The sequence below is a fragment of the Hemiscyllium ocellatum genome, chromosome 50, assembly GCF_020745735.1.
Source record: "Hemiscyllium ocellatum isolate sHemOce1 chromosome 50, sHemOce1.pat.X.cur, whole genome shotgun sequence".
Classification (NCBI taxonomy): Eukaryota; Metazoa; Chordata; class Chondrichthyes; order Orectolobiformes; family Hemiscylliidae; genus Hemiscyllium; species Hemiscyllium ocellatum.
Window position 1 is genome coordinate 6,156,733 of NC_083450.1, and position 25,123 is coordinate 6,181,855.

Here is a 25,123-nt window from a genome sequence, read left to right on the forward strand (position 1 = left end):
CCGGAAAGAGCCGAGCCTATCACCTCCCTCCTCCGGAAAGAGCCGAGCCTATCACCTCCCTCCTCCGGAAAGAGCCGAGCCTATCACCTCCCTCCTCCGGAAAGAGCCGAGCCTATCACCTCCCTCCTCCGGAAAGAGCCGAGCCTATCACCTCCCTCCTCCGGAAAGAGCCGAGCCTATCACCTCCCTCCTCCGGAAAGAGCCGAGCCTATCACCTCCCTCCTCCGGAAAGAGCCGAGCCTATCACCTCCCTCCTCCGGAAAGAGCCGAGCCTATCACCTCCCTCCTCCGGAAAGAGCCGAGCCTATCACCTCCCTCCTCCGGAAAGAGCCGAGCCTATCACCACCCTCCTCCGGAAAGAGCCGAGCCTATCACCTCCCTCCTCCGGAAAGAGCCGAGCCTATCACCACCCTCCTCCGGAAAGAGCCGAGCCTATCACCACCCTCCTCCGGAAAGAGCCGAGGTGGAGGTGGGTCCGTCCCCGATCCCCTTCCCCCCCACTCCCTTAGCAACCAGCCCCTGCAGAGGGTGATAACCGGTTAACCTGTGGATTAATCGGGTTTAAGTGGCCTCCGTGTTTTAACCAGTCGGTGTTGGTGACAGGTTAAAGACATGGCCAGTGGGACGAGCTTGTCTGGGGTCAATGTGGTGCTGGTCATGGCCTATGGCAGCCTGGTAAGTACAGTACATGCTGTGCTGCTAGTTAACTCTCACTTAGTGATGCCCTTATTTAACCAGTTACCATTAACCAGTTACTGAAGGTAATCTTTAATTAAAATTCAATGGGGTGCCCCATGCTTGGGGTTTCAGCTTGAAAACAAAACAAAAAAAAAGGAAGCTGAATTCCTAACTAGCTGAATGACTAGTAATTGCTAACTATTAATGCCATGGTTAACTGGTTAGTACTTGTAGGTTTTAATCAAAACCAAAAGATCAATACCTCTTAACTAAATGGAGTGTGGTGTGTCCTATCTTTTAGCTTCAAGGCCAGGATTGAAATGTAATTCCTAACTAACTGGTAGTTACTAGTTATTAATGCCATGGTTAACTGGTTAGCACTTGTAGGTTTTAACCAAAACAAAACAATCCCTCTTAACTAAATGGAGTGTGGTGTGTCCTATCTTTTAACTTCAAGGCCAGGATTGAAATTTAATTCCTAACTAACTGGTAGTTACTAGTTATTAATGCTGTGGTTAACTGGTTTAGTACTATTTAGTTTGCTGAGAGTAAATCCATTTTAAACCAAACCAATAAAGGGATAAATCCCTCTTAATTAAATGGAGTATGGTGTGTCCTATCTTTTAACTTCAAGGCCAGAGTTGAAATTGAATTCCTAACCAACTGGTAATTACTAGTTATTAATGCCACGGTTAACTGGTTATCACTTTGCAGATTTGCTGAGGGAAAAATCCACTTTAAACAAAAATCTCACTTACCTAAATGGAGTATGGTGTGTCCTGTCTTTCAATTTAAAGGCCAGAGTTGAAATTGATTAGATTAGATTCTCTACAGTGTGGAAACGGGCCATTCGGCCCAATGAGTCCACACTGTCCCTCTGAAGAGAAACCCACCCAAACCCATTCCCCTACCTTATATTTACCCCTGACTAATGCACCTAATACTGTAGGCAATTTAGCATGGCCAATTCACCTGACCTGCACATCTTTGGATTGTGGGAGGAAACCAGAGCACCCGGAGGAAACCCACGCAGACACGGGGAGAACGTGCAAACTCCACCCAGACAAGTGGGTATCGAACCCAGGTCCCTGGTGCTGTGAGGCAGCAGTGCTAACCACTGAGCCACCATGCTGCCCCAAAAAGCTAATTCCTAACTAACTAGTAGTTACCAGTTATTAATGCTATGATTAACTGGCTAGCATTTGTAGGTTTACTGAGGATAAACCCATTTTAATTTTTAACTAAATGGAGTGTACTGTCTTATTTTTTAGCTTCAGTGCCAAAGGAAATTTGAATTCCCTCTTAGTAATCATTAGTTATTGATGCAGTGGTTAATTGATTAGCACTTGAAGGGTTACTGAAGATAAATTCTACCTCCTGTTTAGTTAAATGGAATGCGGTGTGCCCTGGTGTTTTCGCTCCAAATCCAAAACTAATTTGAATTCCAAACTCACTAGTTACTGATGCAATGGTTAATTGGTTAGCGCTTGTAGGATTACTGAAGATAAATCCATTTTAATTCGATGGAGTGCCGTATCTCTGGCTGTTTTAGCTTCACAACAAAATGGGATACAGGATTCCTAACTAGCATTAATAATGTGTTTACTAGACATTGATTAAGGTGAAGTGATAGCGTGGTCCTGTTATTACTGGACTATTAATCCAGACATCCAGGTAATGTTCTGGGGACCCAGGTTCAATGGTAGAATTTGAATTCAATGTTTTTAAAAATAAACCTGGCATTAAGAGTCTAATAATGACCATGAATTCATATCGGGAAAAATCCGTCCGGTTCACTAACGCCCTTCAGGGAGGGAAACTACCATCCTTACCTGGTGTGGCCTGCATGTGACTCCAGACCCAGTGCAATGTGGTTGACTCGTAACTGCCCTCTGGGGCAATTAGGGATGGGCAATAAACGCTGGGCCTAGCTAGTGGTGCCCTCATTCTGTGAATGAATAAGCAGGGGGGGAAAAAATCCAGATGCCATGAGAGATGTTAAATTCTGGGGAGTCAGGGGGATGTCATCGAGTCCATGAGACATAGGAGTGGAAGTAAGGCCATTCGGCCCATCGAGTCCACTCCGCCATTTAATCCTGACTGATGGGCATTTCAACGCCACTTACCCGCACTCTCCCCGTATCCTTTAATTCCTTCTGAGATTAAGAATTTATCACTCTCTGCCTTGAAGACATTTAGCGTCCCGGCCTCCACTGCACTCTGCGGCAATGAATTCCAGAGGTCCACCACACTCTGGCTGAAGAAATGTCTCCTCATTTCTGTTCTGAATTGACCCCCCTCTAATTCTCAGGCTGTGCCCACGGGTCCTAGTCTCCCCGCCTAACGGAAACAACTTCCCAGCACCCTCCCTTTCTAACCCATGCATTATCTTGTAAGTTTTTATTAGATCTCCCCTCGACCTTCTAACCTCTAATGAATACAATCCCAGGCTCCTCAGCTGTTTATCGTATGTTAGGCCTACCATTCCAGGGATCATCCGTGTGAATCTCCGCTGGACACGCTCCAGTGCCAGGATGTCCTTCCTGAGGTGTGGGGACCAAAACTAAATGGGGTAAAAACAATGACTGCAGATGCTGGAAACCAGATTCTGGATCAGTGGCGCTGGAAGAGCGCAGCAGTTCAGGCAGCGTCCAACGAGCTGCGAAATCGACGTTTCGGGCAAAAGCCCTCCATCAGGAAGGGATTTTGCCCGAAACGTCGGTTTTGCTACAGTATTCGAAATGGGGCCGAACCAGAGCTTTATAAAGTCTCAGGCGCACATCGCTGCTTTTATATTCCAACCCTCGAGATAAATGACAACATTACAGTTGCTTTCTTAACCACAGACTCAACCTGCAAGTCAACTTTTAGAGAATCCTGGACTAGCACTCCCAAATCCCTCTGTATTTTGGCTTTATGAATTTTCTCACCATTTAGAAAATAGCCCATGTCTGTGTTTTTTTTCCCAAAGTGCAAGACCTGGCATTTGTTCAGGTTGAATTTCATCAGCCATTTCCTGGCCCACTCTCCTAAACAGTGTAAATCTTTCTGCAGTCTCCCCACCTCCTCAGTCCTACCTGCCTGTCCACCTATCATCGGCGAACTTCACCAGAATGCCCCCAGTCCCTTCATCCAGATCATTAATATAGAAAGTGAACAGCTGCGACCCCAACACTGAACCCTGTGGGACACCACTTGTCACCGGCTGCCATTCCGAGAATAAACCTTTTATCCCAACTCTCTGCCTTCTGTCAGACGGTCAATCCCCAATCCAGTAGCTCACCTCAAACACCATGGGCCCTCACCTTACTCAGCAGCCTCCCATGAGGTACCTTATCAAAGGCCTTTTGGAAGTCTAGATAGATAACATCCACTGGGTTTCCCTGCTCTAACCTCCTTGTTACCTCTTCAAAAGTATTCTCACAGGTTTGTCAGGCACGACCTCCCCTTAGTAAATCCATGCTGACTTGTTCTAATCTGACCCTACACTTCCAAGAGTTTAGTAATCCAATCCTTAATGATGGATTCTAGAATTTTACCGACAACTGAGGTTAGGCTAGTTGGCCTATAATTTTTCCATGTCATAGAGATGTACAGCACTGAAACCCTTCGGTCCAACCCGTCCATGCCGACCAGATATCCCAACCCAGTCTAGTCCCACCTGCCAGCACCCGGCCCTTATCCCTCCAAACCCTTCCTATTCATATACCCATCCAAATACCTGTTAAATGTTGCAATTGTACCAGCCTCCACCACTTCCTCTGGCAGCTCATTCCATACATGTACCACCCTCTGGGTGAAAAAGTTGCACTTTAGGTCTCTTTTATGTCTTTTCCCTCTCACCCTCAACCTATGCCCCTCTAGTTCTGGACTCCCCAACCCCAGGGAAGAGACCTTGTCTATTTACCCTATTCATGTCCCTTGTGATTTTATAAACTTCTATAAGGTCACCCCTCAGCCTCTGACGCTCCAGGGAAAACACCTCCAGCCTGTAGCTCAGATCCTCCAACCCTGGCAACATCCTTGTAAATCTTTTCTGAACCCTTTCAAGTTTCACAACATCCTTCCAATAGGAAGGAGACCAGAATTGCACACAATATTCCAACAGTGGCCTAACCAATGTCCTGTACAGCCGCAACATGACCTCCCAACTCCTGTACTCAATACTCTGACCAGTAAAGGAAAGCATACCAAACGCCGCCTTCACTATCCTATCTACCTGCGACGCCACTTCCAAGGAGCTATGAACCTGCACTCCAAGGTCTCTTTGTTCAGCAACACTCTCTAGGACCTTACCATTAAGTGTATAAGTCATGCGAAGATTTGCTTTCCCAAAATGCAGCACCTCGCATTTATCTGAATTAAACTCCATCTGCCACTTCTCAGCCCATTGGCCCATCTGGTCCAGATCCTGTTGTAATCTGAGGTAACCCTCTTCGCTGTCCACTACACCTCCAATTTTGGTGTCATCTGCAAACTTACTAACTGTACCTCTTATGCTCGCATCCAAATCATTTATATAAATGATGAAAAGTAGTGGATCCAGCCCCGATCCTTGTGGCACTCCACTGGTTACAGCCTCCAGTCTGAAAAACAACCCTCCACCACCACCCTCTGTCTTCTACCTTTGAGCCAGTTCTGTATCCAAATGACCAGTTCTCCCTGTATTCCATGAGATCTAACCTTGCTAACCAGTCTCCCATGGGGAACCTTGTCAAACGCCTTACTGAAGTCCATATAGATCACATCTATCACCCTGCCCTCATCAATCCTCTTTGTTACTTCTTCAAAAAACTCCCATCAAGTTTGTGAGACTTGATTTCCCATGCACAAAGCCAGGTTGACTATCCCGAATTAGAGGTGAAAAATGTGGTGCTGGAAAAACACAGCAGGTCAGGCAGCATCCGAGGAGCAGGAGAATCGACATTTCGGGCATAAGCCCTTCTTCCTGAAACGTCGACTCTCCTCTATCCCAAATCAGCCCTTGTCTTTCCAAATACATGTACATCCTGTCCCTCAGGATTCCCTCCAACAACTTGCCCACCACCGAGGTCAGGCTCACCGGTCTATAGTTCCCTGGCTTGTCCTTACCACCCTTCTTAAACAGTGGCACCACGTTTGCCAACCTCCAGTCTTCCGGCACCTCACCTGTGACTATCGATGATACAAATATCTCAGCAAGAGGCCCAGCAATCACTTCTCTAGCTTCCCACAGAGTTCTCGGGTACACCTGATCAGGTCCTGGGGGATTTATCCACCTTTTTGCATTTAAAGGCATCCAGAATTCCCTCCTCTGGCAAGGAATCTTGGAAAATGCCCATACTAGAGTGTGTAGCCTCCCAATCCAACCTGACGGCTGTGTCTGGGATCTTGTACCCTCCTAGGTGTTTGTGCTGCTGTTTATCTTTGTCAAGCGCCAGATTATGAGGTTTGCCATGAAGTCCCGGCGAGGGCCTCATGCCCCCATTGGACACAGCGCACCCAAGGTTGGTATCCGTGCTGAGGTGGCGGTCTGCTCTCTCGCCCTCGCTCTCCCCACCCGGGGTGTTAGTAATGGGACCGTAATAATTGGTTCAGGTGGGGTATGGGCTCTCGCGGTGTCCCCTGACCAATCCCAACCTCTCTCTGTGGGGTCTCGGTGAAGGAGGCAGTGGGACGGTTGCTATGCCATCCCTTTGGATAATCTTAGAATGTCCTCCTGGGATTTGGGGGGCGGGGGGGGGGGGTGTAAACAGTGTAGAGGGAGCTTTACTCTGTATCTAACCCTGTGCTGTCCCTGGGATGGGGGGACAGTGTAGAGGAAGCTTTACTCTGTATCTAACCCTGTGCTGTCCCTGGGATGAGGGGGACAGTGTGGAGGGAGCTTTACTCTGTATCTATCCCCTTGCTGTCCCTCCCTTGGGCTGGGGCCAGGGTGAGCTGTGTAGAGGGAGCTTTACTCTGTATCTAACGCCGTGCTGTCCCTGTCCCTGGGATGGGGGGACATTGTAGAGGGAGCTTTACTCTGTATCTAACCCCGTGCTGTCCCTGTCCCTGGGATGGGGGGACATTGTAGAGGGAGCTTTACTCTGTATCTAACCCCATGCTGTCCCTGTCCCTGGGATGGGAGGGGGACAGTGTAGAGGGAGCTTTACTCTGTATCTAACCCCCCGTGCTGTCCCTGCCTTGGGCTGGGGGCAGGGGGAGCTGTGTAGAGGGAGCTTTACTCTGTATCTAAGGGAGGAAAGTTGGCAGTGTTCTGAAAGACCTCGTCTCGTATTGAGGCACTTTTACAGCACAAAACGAGACCGCTCGGGCCATTAAAGCCATGCCGACTCCCCTTCGGTAGGTCCCGTTACCCAGACCAATCCGTTTCCCTCGAGTGTGTGGTAGGTGGAGGGCAGCTTGGGCGTTGTGTGGTGGTTCAGTTGGGGTTGACGGGAATGGGCGTGTGGCTCCATGTTTGAGCTGGGGAGTATTTGGGGGGGTTTGGAGTTGGGGGGAAGGGGTTTGGGGGGGGTGGAGCATGGGAGCAGTGTTTGGGGTAATTTGGGTTTCGGCGGGAGGATATTGACTGGGTTTGGGTGGGGGGGATTCAGGACTTGAGGATTGGGGGGTGTGCTTGGAGCTTGGGCAGGTGAGGCAGAGGCTTCTGATTGTGGTGGGGTATCCGATGAGGGAGTTTGGGGGGAGGTGGGAAATGATCGAGAGAGTTCCGCAGTCGAGCTGATCTCTCCCTCCCTCAGGATCTGAGAGAGGAAATCGATAGGAGTCTCCTGAAGGTTCAGGATCTCGACTACGAACCTCAGCTCCTCGATGAGGGAGACGCCCGCTTGCTGCAGCTCCAGGAGACGGGAAACCAAGGTACTGACCGCAAACCTCCCCCCTGCATTGATGTAGCAACCTTCTTGTGTGGCAAAGCAACACCCTCTCTGCGGGAGCAGCCACGGTCTGGCCTCCAATCCCATAGGGAGATTGTAGTAGGAGGCGCCCAAGAGCTGGTTGAGGAGATGGGGTTTACGGGGGGGGGAATGAAGGGGGAGACTGAACGCCGTGCTGGCCCTGTCCCTGGGGATGGGTGGGGGGGAAATAGTGCAGAGGAAGATTTACTCTGTATCTCCCCCCATACTGTCCCTGGGATGGAGGGACAGTGTAGAGGGAGCTTTACTCTGTATCTAACCCTGTGCTGTCCCTGTCCCTGGGATGGGGGAACAGTGTAGAGGAAGTTTTATTCTGTATCTAACCCTGTGCTGTCCCTGTCCCTGGGATAGGGGGACAGTGTAGAGGGAGCTTTACTCTGTATCTAACCCCGTGCTGTCCCTGGGATGGGGGGACAGTGTAGAGGGAGCTTTACTCTGTATCTAACCCCGTGCTGTCCCTGTCCTGGGTTGGGGGGGGGGACAGTGTAGAGGGAGCTTTACTCTGTATCTAACCCCGTGCTGTCCCTGTCCTGGGTTGGGGGGGGACAATGTAGAGGAAGCTTTACTCTGTATCTAACCCCGTGCCGTCCCTGTCCCAGGGATGGGGGGACAGTGTAGAGGGAGCTTTACCCTGTATCTAACCCTGTGCTGTCCCTGTCCCTGGGATGGGGGGACAGTGTAGAGGGAGCTTTACTCTGTATTTTACCCCGTGCTGTCCCTGTCCCTGGGATGGGGGGGAACAGTGTAGAGAGAGCTTTACTCTGTATCTAACCCCGTGCTGTCCCTATCCCTGGGATGGGGGGGGGGGGGGGGACAGTGTAGAGGGAGCTTTACCCTGTATCTAACCCTGTGCTGTCCCTGGGATGGGGGGACAGTATAGAGGGAGCTTTACTCTGTATCTAACCCTGTGCTGTGGGTGATTTTGTATCTGAACACCTTGTCATTTGGGCGTGCCCAGTGTTCATAATTGGCGTTACACTACAGGCCAATTTGAGCTAAAGCTGAGCAAACCTGTTTGGGGCGGTTGTTGGCGGTGTAGGTCATGTGACGTTTCTCTGGATAATCATTTGCAGGACCCTACAACTACCTGTACCGGATGAAGGCTCTGGACGCCATCAGGCATGTGGGTGAGTGGCCAGTTACACTGAGCTTGAACTGAAAGGTCATCCTCCTCCGTCCCTAGCCCAGGCCACTGCGCGCTGTCTCTCACCGTGTTACGGTGTTGCCATCCGTCTCATGGCCGAGGAAGGGCAGGCATTCTGTTCAACGTTGGGCGTACTGGTGAGGCCCGTCTGCCGTTGCCGCAGGAGAGGGTGGTGGAGGGAGCCCTCTCCTTACAGCCCGTTGCCATCCGTGAAGTGTAGGGGGAGCCACAGTTGGGGGGGGGAATCTCACTGGGACAGCAGCGTTCTGGTCTCCCTGCTTCAGGGAGGATGTTGTGAAAGGCTTCTGGAAAGATCTACGAGGAGGTTGGAGGGTTAGAGGCTGGGGCTGTTTTCCCCGGTGGTCGAGGGGTGACCTTACAGAGGCTGACACAATCATTGAGGGGGGGCATTTGCTCTGGGGTGGGAGAGCCCAAAACTAGAGAGGGGGGGGGGGAAAAGGGGACTTGAGGGACAACTTTTTAACACCAGCAAGCAGTAGCTGCTAACCTGTAGAGGCAGAGCCTTCACGAGTGTTAACCGGCCATTCCTGTCCCTTCCAGGAGCAGCTGGAGGAGGACCAGGGAGCTGCAACCTGACAAACCAGAAGGGCAGTGTTCAGGCGTCCTGTGAACAGTTGTACGTGCGCTCCCCAAATGGACGAACAGAACTGCACATAGCACCCAAGAGGAGACCTTAACTTGATGATCCACCTGCTATACCCTGTACCAACTCCTGGATCAAGGACTGGACATAAATGTGCTGAAACACCTTGTCAACCGCCTCGTCTACCCGTGTTGCCGTGAGATCCGTTCAGCACGGAAACAGACCCTTTGGTGTGGTGTAAAGGTGTACTGTAGCTTTTTTTTTGAGAGTGGGAACAGCTCACAAAAACTTAGAAGCACACAGACTACCGAAAACTTTAAAATGTAACAGTTGGTCGAACAACTGGGTTGCTAGGAGACCAAATCAAATTCGGTTAATTGGTTTAAATTATGCCCCAAGATACTAATTCCAAGCAAGTTTGACTTGAGTATTTTGACAATATTAAAGCCAATGAATGTTTTGGGGCATAAATATTAAGACATTTTGAACAGTTACCCAGAGTGGCAAAGATCACCAACATATACCGAATAATACAGACTGCCCGTGTGTGGTGCGTGTATGGAACGAGCTGCCAGAGGAAATGGTGGAGGCTGGTACAATGACAGCATTTAAGAGGCATCTGGATGGGGACATGAATAGGAAGGGATATGGGCCAAGTGCTGGCAAATGGGACTAGGTGAATTTGGGAGACAGGTGAGGATTGTAGATGTTGGGAGCCAGAGTCTATAGATGGGGAGTAGGCAAGGCACATCAGATCTGACAGCATCGGAGGAGCAGAAAGGCAACATTTGTCCTAACTTTCCTGCTCTTTGGATGCGGTCTGACCTGCTAAACGTTTCCTGCTGTGACATCTATTGGCTGTAGATTAGGTTAGGATATCTGGTCGGCATTGACGGTTTGGACCTGTTATGACACAAGGTTAAACCCCTCTGTTAATTTATAAACCAGCAACGCAGAAAAGATTCACCCTGTGCTTAATCTGTTAAAATTCGAGGGACAGAACTATCCCCAAAAGTCACTATGTAAAGTAAAAATTAACTTTATCTTAAGTCTAACAGAGAATAATTAACAACTATTGACAACTCTGCGTGGGTGGCACAGTGGTTGGCACTGCTGCCTCACAGCCCCAGGGACCCCAGGTTCGATTCCCACCTCAGGCATCTGTCTGTGTGGAGTTTGTACATTCTCCCCGTGTCTGCGTGGGTTCCCTCTGGGTGCTGTGGTTTCCTCCCACAGTCCAAAAATGTGCAGGTTAAGGGAATTGGCCGTGCTAAATTGCCCGTAGTGTTAGGTGAAGGGGTAAAGGTAGGGGAATGGGTCTGGGTGGGTTGCTCTTCAGAGGGTCGGTGTGGACTTGTTGGGCTGAAGGGCCTGTTTCCACACTGTAAGTAATCTAATCTTTCTTTTAAACCTACCTTTGGCCTTCCCCCTCTACAATACTGGTCCTATTTTTATTTTTTTAAATAATCCCAATTATGATTTTGTAAAAAAAAAAATCACACTTCAAAACCAGTCAACTTAGCCGAGTGTCATGTGTAGATTTTCGTCTGTCGTCTTGGAGATTCTGCTTTGCAGGTCTTTGATTAGATAAAGGTACCTTTAAGAGAGTAATTCTGCAGGCAGTCTATATTGTTCTGTTTATGTTGGTGATCTTTGTCACTCTGGGTAACTGTTCAAAATGTCTACTATTTATGCCCCAAACGTTCATTGGTTTTAATATCATCAAAATACTAAAGTCAAACTTGCTTGGAGTTTGGTATCGTGGGGTATAATTTAAACCAATTAGCTGAATTTGATTTTGTCTCCCAGCAACCCAGGTCCTGCTAGCTGTTCAACTAACTGTTACACTCTAAAGTTCCCACTGCTTCTCTACGTCTTTGCGAGCTTTTCAACTCTTAAAGGTACAGTACACCTCTCTTCATTCAGACTGAAGGGTCTGTTTCCATGCTATACACTGCAGCACAGGTAGATGATTGAGAAGTGTTTAGCACGTTTGTCTTTCATTGCTCAGCCCTTGATCTAGGGTGGAGCAGTTCTGACATCAAGTTGAGATGTCCTCTTGTGTGCTATGTGCAGTTATTAACCTGGAGAGCACACGCGCAACTGTTCGCAGGAAGATATAGGAATGGCTTCTTTGCACTTACAAAGTCTCTGGCTCTACGGGTTGACACCCACCGCTTACAGCAGCCGATGAGAGTAAAAGGAATCTGGCAATCTGCAGCTTTTTAACTACAGAACAAAAACTGTTTCCTCTTCAGAGGTTCAAAACATTCAGCCCCCCCCCCACAAGCTGTTCAGCTGCTCAGGAGCCAGGTGTAGGTAGGCAGGAGGCTTCTGGTCAGTCGGCCATAGTCATGTGTTGTAGGCCAAAGCTCCACTTGTTCATAGGCCCTGGCTCCTGCCTGGCTGTAACCCAGGCTGCCTCGAGGAAGCAGCTGTGTAAACAGCGCTCACCATGAGTATCAAGTCACTTTTTATTTGAAAAAAACCGAAACTGTATTCCTTTCCACTGATTTTTTTTTGGTTTTGAAAATAGTCGCGTTCCTTTTTACTCCCAATATTCTTGGAAAGGGAGGCGGTCTTCTTTTTTTTTTCTGCCCTTCCCTCGTAACCCGGCCTGCCAGCATTTTGTGTGCACGGTCGTGCTGGGGAAGGAGTTACGTGGAGAAGCTGGGGATCGGGGCGGAGGAGGTGAACGGGGGAGACCGAATGAATCGAGGAGTTCAAAAACGCGTCGAGAGAACAGGGGAGTAACCGTTCCCACCAGCCCGGGGTAGGGTGTCCGTCACCGAGAGAGGGATGAGGGGGATTTGTGGAGCAGGGAATTTTTAAAAATTCCAAGACGGCTGGGGAGGTGTTTTACTGGAAAATGTGCAGGAGTCATCGGGGGGGGGCCCCAGTATAGAGTTGGTGGGCTAAATGGCCTCCTCCAGGCAACACTGTATGTTGTGCCAACCTTCGCTGTCCCTGCAGATCTCCCCACTGGCGAGGGCACCGATTTCGTCAAATACCTGACCGGGAAGAGTTTCCGGAACTTTCTGATGGAGCTGCGGGAGGGCAACACGCCGTTCAGAGGGGTCCGTAAGAATCTCATCGACAAGCTCATCGATGGCTACGAGTCGGCACGTCACGGCACGGCGGTGAGTGGCCGAACGGCCATCCTGTGCGACGTGGCATGGGGGCATTGCCGCTCGCTGTGTGCGTCGTGTCCAGTGAGGTACAACAGCAGGCCGTTCGGCCCTTCCCCGCCGTTCGATGCAGCCGTGGCTGACCTGATTGTGGTCTCGGCCGCACTTTCCTGACTGCGCTCCCCCCCCCCTCAATCTCTCTCCCGTTCCCTTGTCGGTCAGAAAGCTCAAACTTGAATATCACCCAGCACTCTACAGGAGCCAGTTCTACAGATTCCCGGACATGGAATTTCCCCCTCCCTCGTTTTCCTGAGACGATAACCCCTCCCTCCTTCAGCTCTAGATTTCCATTTCACCTGAGGAAGGGGTGGGAGCCCCTTTCACCATCTTTCACATTGACCGCCCTCCCATTTTCATTTGATTCGATTTTTATTATTGTCACATGTACCTAAGTACAGTGAAAGGTTTTCCTTATGCATGCAGTGCGACTATATATGTTACAGAATCCCAACTGTGTGAACGCAGGCCATTTGACCCATCGGGTCCATGCCAGCGCTCTGAAGAGCATCCCACCCAACCCCATCCCTGTAACCCAACATTTCCTATGGTCAACCCACCCTAACCTGCACATCCCTGGGCACTATGGGACAATTTAGCACGACCAATCCACCCTAACCTGCACATCTTTTTGACTGGGAGGAAACCCACGCAGACACAGGGAGAATGTGCAAACTCCACACAGACAGTTGCCCGGGGCTGGAATCGAACCCGGGACCCTGGTGCTGCAAGGCAGCTGTGCTAACCACTGAGCCACCATATTGTATGATGTGTGTGTCCTTGTATGTTATGGTCACACTGCAGCTCAGCGGTTAGCACTGCTGCCTCACAGCATCAGGGACCTGGGTTTGAACCCAGCCTCTGGTGTCTCTTTCCTACTCACCCCCCCCCCCACCTCACCCCTACTTTTGAGGAGGTTTGGGGGGGGGGGGGGGGGTGCCATCTTGAAATGCTGCAGTCCCCCCTGCCTCACCCCGTGTGGTATATTAGGAAGGGAGTTGTAGAATTCTGACCCTGAACGAACTTTCAATGTGTTTTCAAGTTGGGATGGTGGTGGTGGGGGGGGGGGGGGGGGGGGGAGGGAAGGAAGGAAGGAAGGAAGGAAGGAGTGTGTGTGTGCCTGTTTGTGTGCGCGCATGTGTACGTGCCTGTTTGTGTGTGTGCGTGTGTGTGTGTGCCTGCCTATGTGTGTGTGTGTGAGACTATTGGTGGGGAAGGCGACATTGGAAGAGAACCTGCAGGGGGCGGTTTTGTGTGTGTGTGTGTGTGTGTGTGTGAATTGTTGGCGTGTGGAAGGTGAGTTTCCCCAGGAAGGATATCAGAGATGTGGTGAACAGTGCATTATATTTGCGTGTTTTCACTGAACGTTTGATGGAAATATTGCGATCCTGGATCTGTCGGGTGACCGTTCTCTCACCTTGTTCCTGTTTCCTTGTTTGTTTTCTGTTGCAGTTCTTTGGGAAGGTGGAGTATCTGAAGTATCAGCACGCTGTCAATGAGCTGACCACTATGTGAGTTTAACTTCTGTTACAGTCAGCTAAACCAAATCCTGCTACACTCAGCACTCCGGGCTTGGACTGTTTCAAAGGTTGTCACTAACACCGGCAAGCGCAGTCGCAATTGCCCGTTCCTCATTGCCCCCCTGGAGAAGGGAGGGGTGAGGTGCCCCCCCCTTAAACCGCTGCGCAGTAGTGTGGGGTAGAGACTCCTGGTGGAGTGTGTTCGTGACAGTTAGACTCAGTGATTCTCTTTGCTGTGTTGTGGAATAGTCTCCACCCATTCAGATGAGTACAGCTCTAATACCCTCAGGGAACTCTCGTCCATCCAGGGACAAAGCCCCACCCCACCCCACCCCATGCTTGACTGGCACCGCATTCACTCCCTCCCACCACTACACTCAGTGTCGCAGCAGTGTGTACCATCTACAAGGTGCACCACAGTGACTCCTTAGACAGCACCTTACAAACCCCGTGGCCACTAAAACCTTTCCAATGACCGAGGTCCGGCTGACTGGCCTACAGTTTCCTATTTTCTGCCTCCCTCCCTCCCTCCCTCCCTATAAACTGAAGTGTTGTATTTGCTATTTCCAGTCCCTGACTCCAGAGATCCCTGGAAGGTTTCCTCTGCCATCTCCTGCAGGGCCCTGGGCTGTAGCCCACCTGGCCCAAGGTGATTTAACCACCTTCAGACCTTTTGGCTTTCACTAGCACCTACCACACTCCCCTCTGCTCTCCCCGTCTTGCACTGTGAAAACCGATGCAAAGTACCGATTCAGTTCCTCACTACAATTTCTCCAGCCTTGTTTTCCTGTGGTCCAACATTCGCTCTTACCTCTCTCCTATATATCTAACAAAAACACAAGTAATTTTAAAAATATTACTCTTCGATTTCATTCTCTCCCTCCTTGTTGTTTGTTTTTTCATTATCCTCTGGTTTTTAAAGGCTTCCCAGTAACCTTCACCACCATATGTGATGCTGTCCTTGACTTCCCCTGTCTCATCCTCCCCATAAATATGTTCCGACTTCCTTGGGATGAATCCCTGCTGTGCCTCTAACATCCCAGAAACTCCCACAGTTGCTGCTCCATCTGTTAGGGTCCCCTTCCCCTCTCCCTCATCCTTTTTGTAAGTTACCTTTTTATTCGATTGTAATACCATCACATCTGACTCCAGCTTCTCCCTGTCAGACTGCAGGGTGAATTTGATCATATTACAGTCACTACCCCCTTAGTGGTTCCTTCAGCGCTCTCATCAACTCTGCTCTGAACACGTGGTGGCTCAGTGGTTAGCACTGCTGCCTCACAGCGCTCAGGACCCAGGTTCGATTCCAGCCTCGGGTGACTGTGTGCAAACTCCACGCAGACATTCTCCCCGTGTCTGCGTGGGTTTCCTCCCACAGTCCAAAGATGTGCAGGTTCGGACGAACTGGCCATTCTAAAAATTGCCCGTTGTTCAAAGTTTGGGAGAAGATTTGTGGCTCGGGTGCTCGTTGTTGTGGTTCTGTTCACCGAGCTGGGAATTTGTGTTGTAGATGTTTTGTCCCCTGTCTAGGTGACATCCTCAGTGCTTGGGAGCCTCCGGTGAAGCGCTTCTGTGATGTTTCCTCCGGCATTTGTAGTAGTTTGTCTCTGCCGCTTCCGGTTGTCAGTTCCAGCTGTCCGCTGCAGTGGCCGGTATATTGGGTCCAGGTCGATGTGTTTGTTGATAGAATCTGTGGATGAGTGCCATGCCTCTAGGAATTCCCTGGCTGTTCTCTGTTTGGCTTGTCCTATAATAGTAGTGTTGTCCCAGTCGAATTCGTGTTGCTTGTCATCTGCATGTGTGGCTACTAAGGATAGCTGGTCGTGTCATTTCGTGGCTAGTTGGTGTTCATGGATGCGGGTCGTTAGCTGTCTTCCTGTTTGTCCTATGTAGTGTTTTGTGCAGTCCTTGCATGGGATTTTGTACACGACATTGGTTTTGCTCATGCTGGGTATCGGGTCCTTCGCCCTGGTGAGTTGTCTGAGAGTGGCTGTTGGTTTGTGTGCTGTTATGAGTCCTAGTGGTCGCAGTAGTCTGGCTGTCAGTTCAGAAATGCTCCTGATGTATGGTAGTGTGGCTAGTCCTTTGGGTTGTGGCATGTCCTCGTTCCGTGGTCTTTCCCTTAGGCATCTGTTGATGAAATTGCGGGGGTATCCGTTTTTGGCGAATACATTGTATAGGTGTTCTTCTTCCTCTTTTTGCAGTTCGGGTGTACTGCAGTGTGTTGTGGCCCTTTTGAACAGTGTCTTGATGCAACTTCTTTTGTGTGTGTTGGGGTGGTTGCTTTTGTAGTTCACTACTATTATAGGGCAAGCCGAACAGAGAACAGCCAGGGAATTCCTAGAGGCATGGCACTCATCCACAGATTCTATCAATAAGCACATCGACCTGGACCCAATATACCGACCACTACAGCGGACAGCAACTGACAACCGGAAGCGGCAGAGACAAATCACTATAAATGCCACAGAAGCGCTTCACAGGAGGCTCCCAAGCACTGAGGATGTCACCTAGACAGGGGACGAAACGTCTGCAACACAAACTCCCAGCTTAGCGAACAGAACCACAACATTGCCCATTGTGTTAGGTGCATTAGTCCGGAGGGGCGGTGTGGAGTTGTTGGGCCGAAGGGCCTGTTTCCACGCTGTAGGGAATCTAATCCCAAAAAAAAACTCAGCGACCTTCACCCCCTCCCATTTATCTCTCAGCTCCCCCTCCAGCCCACAAGCCTCATTCCTGAGGAAGAGCTTATGCCCGAAAGATCGACTCTCTGCTCCTCGGACGCTTCCTGACCCTCTGTGCTTTTCCAGCATCACTCTCTCGACTCTGATCTCCAGCGTCTGCCATCCTCCCCATCTCCCTCACCACACCAAATCCAGCGTTGCCTCTTCCCTAGTCAGCTCGATCACCAGCTGCTCCAAAACAAACCCTCTCCGACATTTCACAAATTCCTTTTCTGGCGATCCTCTGCCTGATTCCTCCCAGTCCACCTGCGTATTGAGGATCCCCCATGGGTGTTGTAAGAGTTTCCACCTCCTGGCTTATTTTCTTCCCCATGTCCTAACTACAGCTCGGAGACTTAGATTAGATTACTTAGTGTGGGAAACAGGCCCTTCGGCCCAACAAGTCCACACCGACCCGCCAAAGCCCAACCCACTTTGTGATTCCTCAGCTGGGAACTACACCTTCCGACTCTACACCACATCTCGCTGTTGATTCATTATTTCATTTCTTCCTAACACGGCAACCCATCCTTTCGAGAGGAGGTATACCCGTGGATATTTATCCCTGCACTGCCCCCTTTGCAGCTGCATCTCGCTGACGCCATCATACCTGTCGGTTTCCAATCTGCTACACACCCCCTGACCTTGTTGTGTATACTGCGTGCGTTTAAGTGCAGCACCTCAGTCCTTCATTGACTGGCCCCTTGTCTCTGTGTGTGTATGTGTGAGAAGTTATTTATTTGAGTGACTTGGTTGCCAATTTGATTTTTTTTTAAAAAACATTTTAGATTAGATTACTTAGTGTGGAAACAGGCCCTTCGGCCCAACAAGTCCACACCGACCCGCCGAAGCACAACCCACCCATACCCCTACGTTTACCCCTTACCTAACACTATGGACAATTTAGCATGGCCAGTTCACCTGACCCGCACATCTTTGGACCGTGGGAGGAAACCGGAGCACCCGGAGGAAACCCACGCAGACACGGGGAGAACGTGCAAACTCCACACAGTCAGTCGCCTGAGTCGGGAATTGAACCCGGGTCTCAGGTGCTGTGAGGCAGCAGTGCTAACCACTGTGCCACCGCGTTGCCCACATTTTGTATAGTTTGTTTAGTTTGTAACCAGTACATATATTTAACTTCAATCTGAAAGAGTCAAATTAGCAGTTATTTGCTAATGCTGTAGTACCATTCCGCAATATAAGGAAATTGCATAATAACAGCACCGTTTAAACCAATGGAGTCAGTCACGTTATAACCAGCACAGGCTTTAAAAGCCCGTGCTTTCGAAACAGTTTCCCAAATTCGCCAATCGCGTCACAGCGAATTTGTGTTAACATAAGTTGTAACCTGTCGTGAACTTGCACTTTATCTGTGTCCCTGTTTTTTTTCGGGCGCGGAATTCCCACAATGCCTCCAACTTCCCCTCGTGCTGCGTCTCACCTTTTTTTCTGGGTGTTGGAATGACTCCACAGAGGCTGATATCCCATCACCCTTTATATACAGGCGTGGGGAACCCTTGACGCTGCTACAGCCTCGTCGAGAGTCGACTCTCCCAGAGCGAGAGGGATGTCAGTCACCGTCGCACAGCACGGCAACAGACCCTTCAGAACCACTCCATGCCCATCCGTGATCCCCAAACTCAACTAGTCCCACCTGCCTGCTCCTGGCCCATATCCCTTTCCCGTTCATGTACTTATCCAAATATTGTCACAGTACCCACACCCACCGCTTCCTCAGGAAGGTTATTCCACTCTATTTCTTAAACAAAGTTGCCTCCCTTGATGTTTTAAATCTTTCTCCTCTCGCCTTTAAAGGTACGCCTCCTAGTCTCCCACCCCAGGGGAAAGACCTTTTTGTCAATGATTTTTATAAGCCTCAATAAGGTCACCCCTCAACTTCCTAGTTGTCCTACTCTATTTTAATCCCGAACCCTCCGTTCCCAGCAACTTCCCGGTAAATTTCTTCCCAACCCTCTCCAGTCCTTCCTGTAACAGGGCGACCAGAGCTGGACACAGTTCTCCAGACGAGGCCTCACCAATGGCCTATACAACCCCAACAGGGCGTCCCCAACTCCTGTACTCTGTGGTGTGAGCAAGGAGAGCAAGCGTGTCAAATGCCTTTAACCAGCCCTTCTACATGTGATGCAAACATCACAGGATTATGACCCGTGGGGGGGGGAAAGAGGAGAGTCTCGCTGTTCTCCAACACTGCTCAGGGCCTGATTTGTAGAAGTCCTACTCTTGTTTGCATTACCAAACTGTAACTCCATCTCTGTCAGCCTGGGCTCCCTGATTGGTGCCATTAATCTCCTCCAATTAGATTGAAGAACTTTTGATGCTGAGAGCTCTATCTGGTTGAAACCAGGTGAGCCAGTAGAGGTGTGGTCTCTCCTTCCCTGACCAAGGCATTAGCAGATTCTGGTGCCTCTCCCGTCCAGTGTAACCAGGTCGTCCTGATAGACCATTATTCCAGTTGTGTCGTGTCGCATAACCTTCCCTGCTCCTGTAATCCAGGCCACTGCTGCTAAAGGCAAGGCTCCCACCTGCCACCTTCATTACTCTGTTGACTTGCCCCGTGACCTTTACAATCTGTGGACCAGCACCCCCCAACGTCCCTCTGAGCTAACCCAGGCGGCTGCTATTCACCTAGTACTCCCTTGGCGTGTTCCACCTTCCAAATTCCACTTGTTCTGGCTGATCTGACCAGTAGGCTAGAGGCAAGATTCCTGTCTGTGAATCGATCGCAGACTGGGATTGTTCTCCAAGCAGGGAAGGGATAAGGGGGCAGGGGGAAAATGAGGGAGAATTATCAGAGGGCAGTGGGGGACATTGGAGGAGAGAGAAGGGGTGAGACCTCCTCCCAGTAACTGTGCGGCCTACCCTAAGGCTTGTCTGTGTTCTCTCCAACAGCCTTCAATCCCGGAACAGCAGAGGCCCCGCTCACCACCAGGCTGCAGCGAAAGAGCTGACCCATTCCCCCGAGAGCACCTCCCCCAGCACCATCCAAGTCACCTACCTGCCCTCCAACCAGAAGAGCAAGAGGCCCAAACACTTCCTGGAGCTGAAGAGCTTCAAAGACAACTACAACACGTTGGAGAGCACGCTGTGAGGGGGCACAGTCCGATCCCACACCGCCAACGCAGGCCGGAGAGCACATCGGGAGGGGGCACAGTCCGATCCCACCGTTAACACAGTGAGGGGGGAGCAGACTGATCCCACCACCAACACAGGCCAGAGAGCACGCTGTGAGGGGGCACAGTCCGATCCCACCCCCACCGCCAACGCAGGCTGTGAGGGGGCACAGTCCGATCCCACCCCCCCTCACCGTCAACGCAGGCCGGAGAGCAGGCTGTGAGGGGGCTCAGTCCGATCCCACCCCCCCTCACCGTCAACACAGGCCAGAGAGCAGGCTGTGAGGGGGCACAGTCCGATCCCACCGCCAACACAGAGTGAGGGGGGAGCAGACTGATCCCACCACCAACACATTAGAGAGCACACCGTGAGGGGGCACAGTCCGATCCCACACCCCCACCGCCAACACAGGCCGGAGAGCACACAGTGAGGGGGCACAGTCTCATCCCCCCCCCCCACCAACACAGGCCGGAGAGCGCACAGTGAGGGGGCACAGTCTCATCCCACCCACCCCCACCAACACAGGCCGGAGAGCGCACAGTGAGGGGGCACAGTCCCATCCCACCCACCCCCACCAACACAGGCCGGAGAGCGCACAGTGAGGGGGCACAGTCCCATCCCACCCACCCCCACCAACACAGGCCGGAGAGCGCACAGTGAGGGGGCACAATCCCATCCCACCCACCCCCACCAACACAGGCCGGAGAGCGCACAGTGAGGGGGCACAGTCCCATCCCACCCACCCACCCCCACCAACACAGGCCGGAGAGCGCACAGTGGGGGGGCACAGTCCCATCCCACCCACCCCCACCAACACAGGCCGGAGAGCATGCTGAGTGGACATTACCTCCCTTTTACCATTGGGCTGGTTTATGACGCAGTCTCGTGTTTATACTGGCTGTGCTGGTGTGTGTTATTGAATATTACTAACCCTGCACTGGGCACGGCTCTGTCGCTGTACAACGCTGGGCTACGGGTCGGCTATTCTTTAAGTCTCTCCGTTAAAATCCTGGAACCTGTTCTGTACCCCCTTCTGTGCCTGCACTCTCGTGTGGCATTACCTTGGTGTCATTTTTCAATGATGGCATTTGTATACTCTGCCAATATTGTGTTCGTGGTATTGAGTTGATTTGTTAAGAGACAACGTTGGCACTGTACAAGACAGGGTGGCATTTGTGTCTTTATTCATCTGGTTAAAAAGCTCAGTATCCATCCCACATCAAACAGTCAGCACTGTTTTAAACACAGGAAATAATTTAAATAGAAGAATGAACTGAAATCTTCAACCAGTGATTCTGAAAGGTATTTACAGTGATCCTGAAAGCCTGGAGTGTGGCAGACAGGGCAAGGGGGTTGGGGGGGGGGGGGGGGTGCGGTGCGCGGAGGAGCTTCACCCTAGTGATTTTGGTACACATCCCATCTCCCAATTACAGACCAGAACAGCAGCAGGACTAGCCCATCTGCAAACGCGATGCTGTGCAGAACATGTCACTATGGGCCTGAGTTCCAGGGTAAAACTCTCTCAACAAGTCTCTCACCCCATACTCTCTCTGTGCCAGGAGAGGTTGATGGGGAGCAGTGTAGAGGGAGCTTTACTCTGTATCTAACCCTCTGCTGTCCCTGTCCTGGGAGTGTTTGATGGAGGGGACAGTTTAGAGGGAGCTTTACTCTGTATCTAACCCTGTGCTGCCCCTGTCCTGGGAGTGTTTGATGGGGGGAGACAGTGTAGAGGGAAGCTTTACTCTACCTTATCCAGTGTTGGTGGGTGGCACGCTGGCACAGTGGTTAGCACTGCTGTCTCACAGCGCCAGAGACCCGGGTTCAATTCCCGACTCAGGCGACTGTCTGTGTGGAGTTTGCACGTTCTGCCCGTGTCAGCGTGGGTTTCCTCCGGGTGCTCCGGTTTCCTCCCACAGTCCAAAGATGTGCGGGTCAGGTGAATTGGCTATGCTAAATTGCCCGTAGTGTTAGGTAAATGTAGGGGTATGGGTGGGTTACGCTTCGACAGGTCGGTGTGGACTTGTAGGGCCGAAGGGCCTGTTTCCACACTGTAAGTAATCTAATCTAATCTAATCCCTGTCCTGGGAGTGTTTGATGGTGAGGACAGTGTAGAGGGGAGCTTTTTATTAACAAAAGTAAGACAACTTGTCATCAAACTCTGTGCTAGCTGAGGGAGCTTTCATTTCAGCTTAAGAGTAGAGGGAGTTTGAGAGTGTGGGGAGGTGGAGCTCTCTCCCACATAGTGATTGTTGAGGTTGGAGATTAGTTCAGTTCCACGAGCGAAGTATTCGGTCACTCAGCCCTCAACGTAGCCAGCAGCAAGGTTGTCCTGAGGGAGGGGCGGTGTGTTGGTTTTCCGCGGATTTGCTCCTGGTGTCACGCTGTTTCCAACACTCGGACCAAGGCTCTGGGTTTCCTGCAGCCCAGAGGGTGTCTGCCACGGAGGGAACACAAACAGAAGGAACTTTTCATTTCCTTCACCTTTTTGTGGGCTGTCACTGGCATTTATCGAATCCTCCAGCACAGAAACCGGCCCTTCGGCCCAACAAGTCCATGCCGACCGGATTTCCGAAAGTGAACGTTATCCCGTTTCCCAGCATTCCCTCGAAATCTTTCTTCCCACCCGTGTACCTCGCCAAATGTTGTAACGATACCCACATCTATCACTTCCTCAGGAAGTTCCTTCCACACACGAACCCACTCCCTGTCCAAAAACGTTGCCCCCTCGTGTTTAGAATCTCTCTCCTTCAGAATGTGCCATCCCACTAATATTGAAATCCCCTACCAGACACCAGCCGTTCATCTTATCCATGCCTGGTTTATAAAATCATAAGGTTACCCCCTCAACCTCCAGCACTCCAGGGAACAACGTTCCAGCCTATCCTTGTATCTCAAACCCTCCGCACCCGGCAACATCCTGGTAAACCTCTTCTGACCCCTCTCCAGTTTAGTAATCTCCTTCCTGTAACAGGGCGACCAGAACTGGACGCAGTTCTCCAGCCGAGGCCTCACCAATGTCCTGTACAACCCCAAGATGGCGTCCCCAACTCCTGAACCCAAAAGGTCTGAGCAATGAAGGCAAGCGTGCTAAATGCCTTCTTAACACCACCACCCGTGATAGTTCTAGTCAATAAAATGCCAAGGTGGGATTTGAACCTGCAGCCAGACAGCATTACCCCAATTTAACAAGCTCAGCAACATCACTTATGCCCCGGGGCCATCTCTCTAATTGCAACCAGAAAGTCTCCACACACAGTCATCCCACACTCCCTTCCCTCACTGTCCACTGCTAATCCAGTGACTCGTCATAGAGACGTACAGCATGGAAGCAGATCCTTAGGTCCAACCCATCCATGCCGACCAGATATCCCAACCCAATCTAGTCCCACCTGCCAGCACCCGGCCCATATCCCTCCAAACCCTTCCTATTCATATCCCCATCCAAATGCCTCTTAAATGTTGCAATTGTACCAGCCTCCACCACTTCCTCTGGCAGCTCATTCCATACACGTACCACTCTCTGCATGAAATAGCGCCCCTTGGGTCTCTTTTATATTTTGCCCCTCTCACCCTAAACCTATGCCCCTCTAGTTCTGGACTCCCCCAAACCTGAGGACAAGTCCTTGTCTCATTATCCTATCCATGCCCATCATGATTTTATAAGCCTCTATAAGGTCACCCCTCAGCCTCCGACGCTCCAGGGAAAACAGCCCCAGCCTGTTCAGCCTCTCCCTGTAGCTCAGATCCTCCAACCCTGGCAACATCCTTGTAAATCTTTTCTGAACCCTTTCAAGTTTCACAATATCTTTCCGATAGGAAGGAGACCAGAATTGCACGCAATATTCCAACAGTGGCCAAACCAATGTTCTGTACAGCCGCAACATGACCTCCCAACTCCTGTACTCACTACCCTGACCAATAAAGGAAAGCATACCAAACGCTGCCTTCACTATCCTATCTACCTGCGACTCCACTTTCAAGGAGCTATGAACCTGCACTCCAAGGTCTCTTTGTTCAGCAACACTCCCTAGGACCTTACCATTAAGTGTATAAGTCCTGCTAAGATTTGCTTTCCCAAAATGCAGCACCTCGCATTTATCTGAATTAAACTCCATCTGCCACTTCTCAGCCCATTGACCCATCTGGTCCAGATCCTGTTGTAATCTGAGGTAACCCTCTTCGCTGTCCACTACACCTCCAATTTTGGTGTCATCTGCAAACTTACTAACTGTCCCTCTTATGCTCGCATCCAAATCATTTATATAAATGATGAAAAGTAAAGTAGAGGACCCAGCACCGATCCTTGTGGCACTCCACTGGTCACAGGCCTCCAGTCTGAAAAACAACGCTCTACCACCACCCTCTGTCTTCTACCTTTGAGCCAGTTCTGTATCCAAATGGCTAGTTCTCCCTGTTTTCCATGAGATCTAACCTTGCTAATCAGTCTCCTATGGGGAACCTTGTCGAACGCCTTACTGAAGTCCATATAGATCACATCTACCTCTCTGCCCTCATCAATCCTCTTTGTTACTTCTTCAAAAAACTCCATCAAGTTTGTGAGACATGATTTTCCCACGCACAAAGCCATGTTGGATGCACAGAACAGAAACAGACCCAGATATCCCAATTATTAATCCAGACCCATTTGCCCCACGGCCCTTTCCCAAGCTCCAACACCCTCTCACACCCTGTTCCCATTTACCTGGAGATAACCTGGGGCTCTGTGGGCACTCGGCCATTGTATTGCTGGGAGGTGGTGGAGGAAGACACCTTGTGAGAGGTCACATACTCCAGCCGGTCCTGCATCTCTCGGTTCTGCGTGGGTAGGTGGGAGAGAGAGAGAGAGAGAGAGAAAGGGGAGGCAGAAAACGTTAAGAGGAGGCAACAGTGGGGGAAAAAGAATGCTACGTTTGCCAAACCCGGAACCCAAGGGAGCGTCTGCGGCGAGAGGGAGTTTCAGATTAGAGCTGTCTGGACAGGGATGTTCCTTCGGGAGAACGTTGTTCACCCTGAACGGTCAGCTCCCCAGAAGCTCCAGTCCCTATCCTGAGGTCCCACACTCTCCCTCTCTCACCCCCCACCCCAGGTATTCACAGTTTCCCAAGACATTTTGGTTTGCGTGTGGTGTTTCGTCCTGCTCTGACCGTTATCGGTCCGTGTCAGAGCGCCATGGTTTGGGAAACAGCCCCTCCCTCAGGATGACTGGCAATCAACTGTACCCCCACCCCCCCCACC

General features: G+C 50.7%; 2 protein-coding genes across 3 annotated transcripts in view; one reads left to right on the forward strand and one right to left on the reverse strand.

The window, feature by feature from the left end:
• Nucleotides 1–445: 445 nt before the first annotated feature.
• c50h1orf43 (chromosome 50 C1orf43 homolog) lies at nucleotides 446–21,050 on the forward strand. Of its 2 annotated transcripts, XM_060820663.1 has the most exons (7): nucleotides 446–675; nucleotides 6,063–6,164; nucleotides 7,404–7,521; nucleotides 8,651–8,704; nucleotides 12,299–12,465; nucleotides 13,963–14,021; nucleotides 19,667–21,050. In XM_060820663.1, exons 1-7 carry the CDS (start codon nucleotides 613–615, stop codon nucleotides 19,863–19,865), a joined length of 762 nt encoding a protein of 253 aa, XP_060676646.1. In that variant the 5' UTR covers nucleotides 446–612; the 3' UTR covers nucleotides 19,866–21,050. The 2 variants fall into 2 exon arrangements, with proteins under 2 accessions (XP_060676646.1, XP_060676648.1); XM_060820665.1 differs by lacking the exon at nucleotides 6,063–6,164.
• The window catches only part of LOC132805538 (tuftelin-like), a 32,218-nt gene continuing 28,145 nt past the window's right edge, over nucleotides 21,051–25,123 (reverse strand). The window contains exons 11-12 of the mRNA XM_060820648.1: nucleotides 24,591–24,703; nucleotides 21,051–22,322 (exon numbers count right to left, since the gene is read on the reverse strand). Of these exons, the coding sequence (XP_060676631.1) occupies nucleotides 22,265–22,322; nucleotides 24,591–24,703 (171 nt within the window). The 3' untranslated portion in view covers nucleotides 21,051–22,264. The remainder of the gene's footprint in view (nucleotides 22,323–24,590; nucleotides 24,704–25,123) is intronic.

Coding starts and splice junctions, on each gene's coding strand:
- c50h1orf43 (XM_060820663.1), top strand. CDS start 613: ATGGCCAGTGGGACGAGCTTGTCTGGGGTCAATGTGGTGCTGGTCATG. Junction 6,165..7,403: donor TTGGACACAGCGCACCCAAG/GTTGGTATCCGT, acceptor TCCCTCCCTCAG/GATCTGAGAGAGGAAATCGA. Junction 12,466..13,962: donor CGGCACGTCACGGCACGGCG/GTGAGTGGCCGA, acceptor TTTCTGTTGCAG/TTCTTTGGGAAGGTGGAGTA.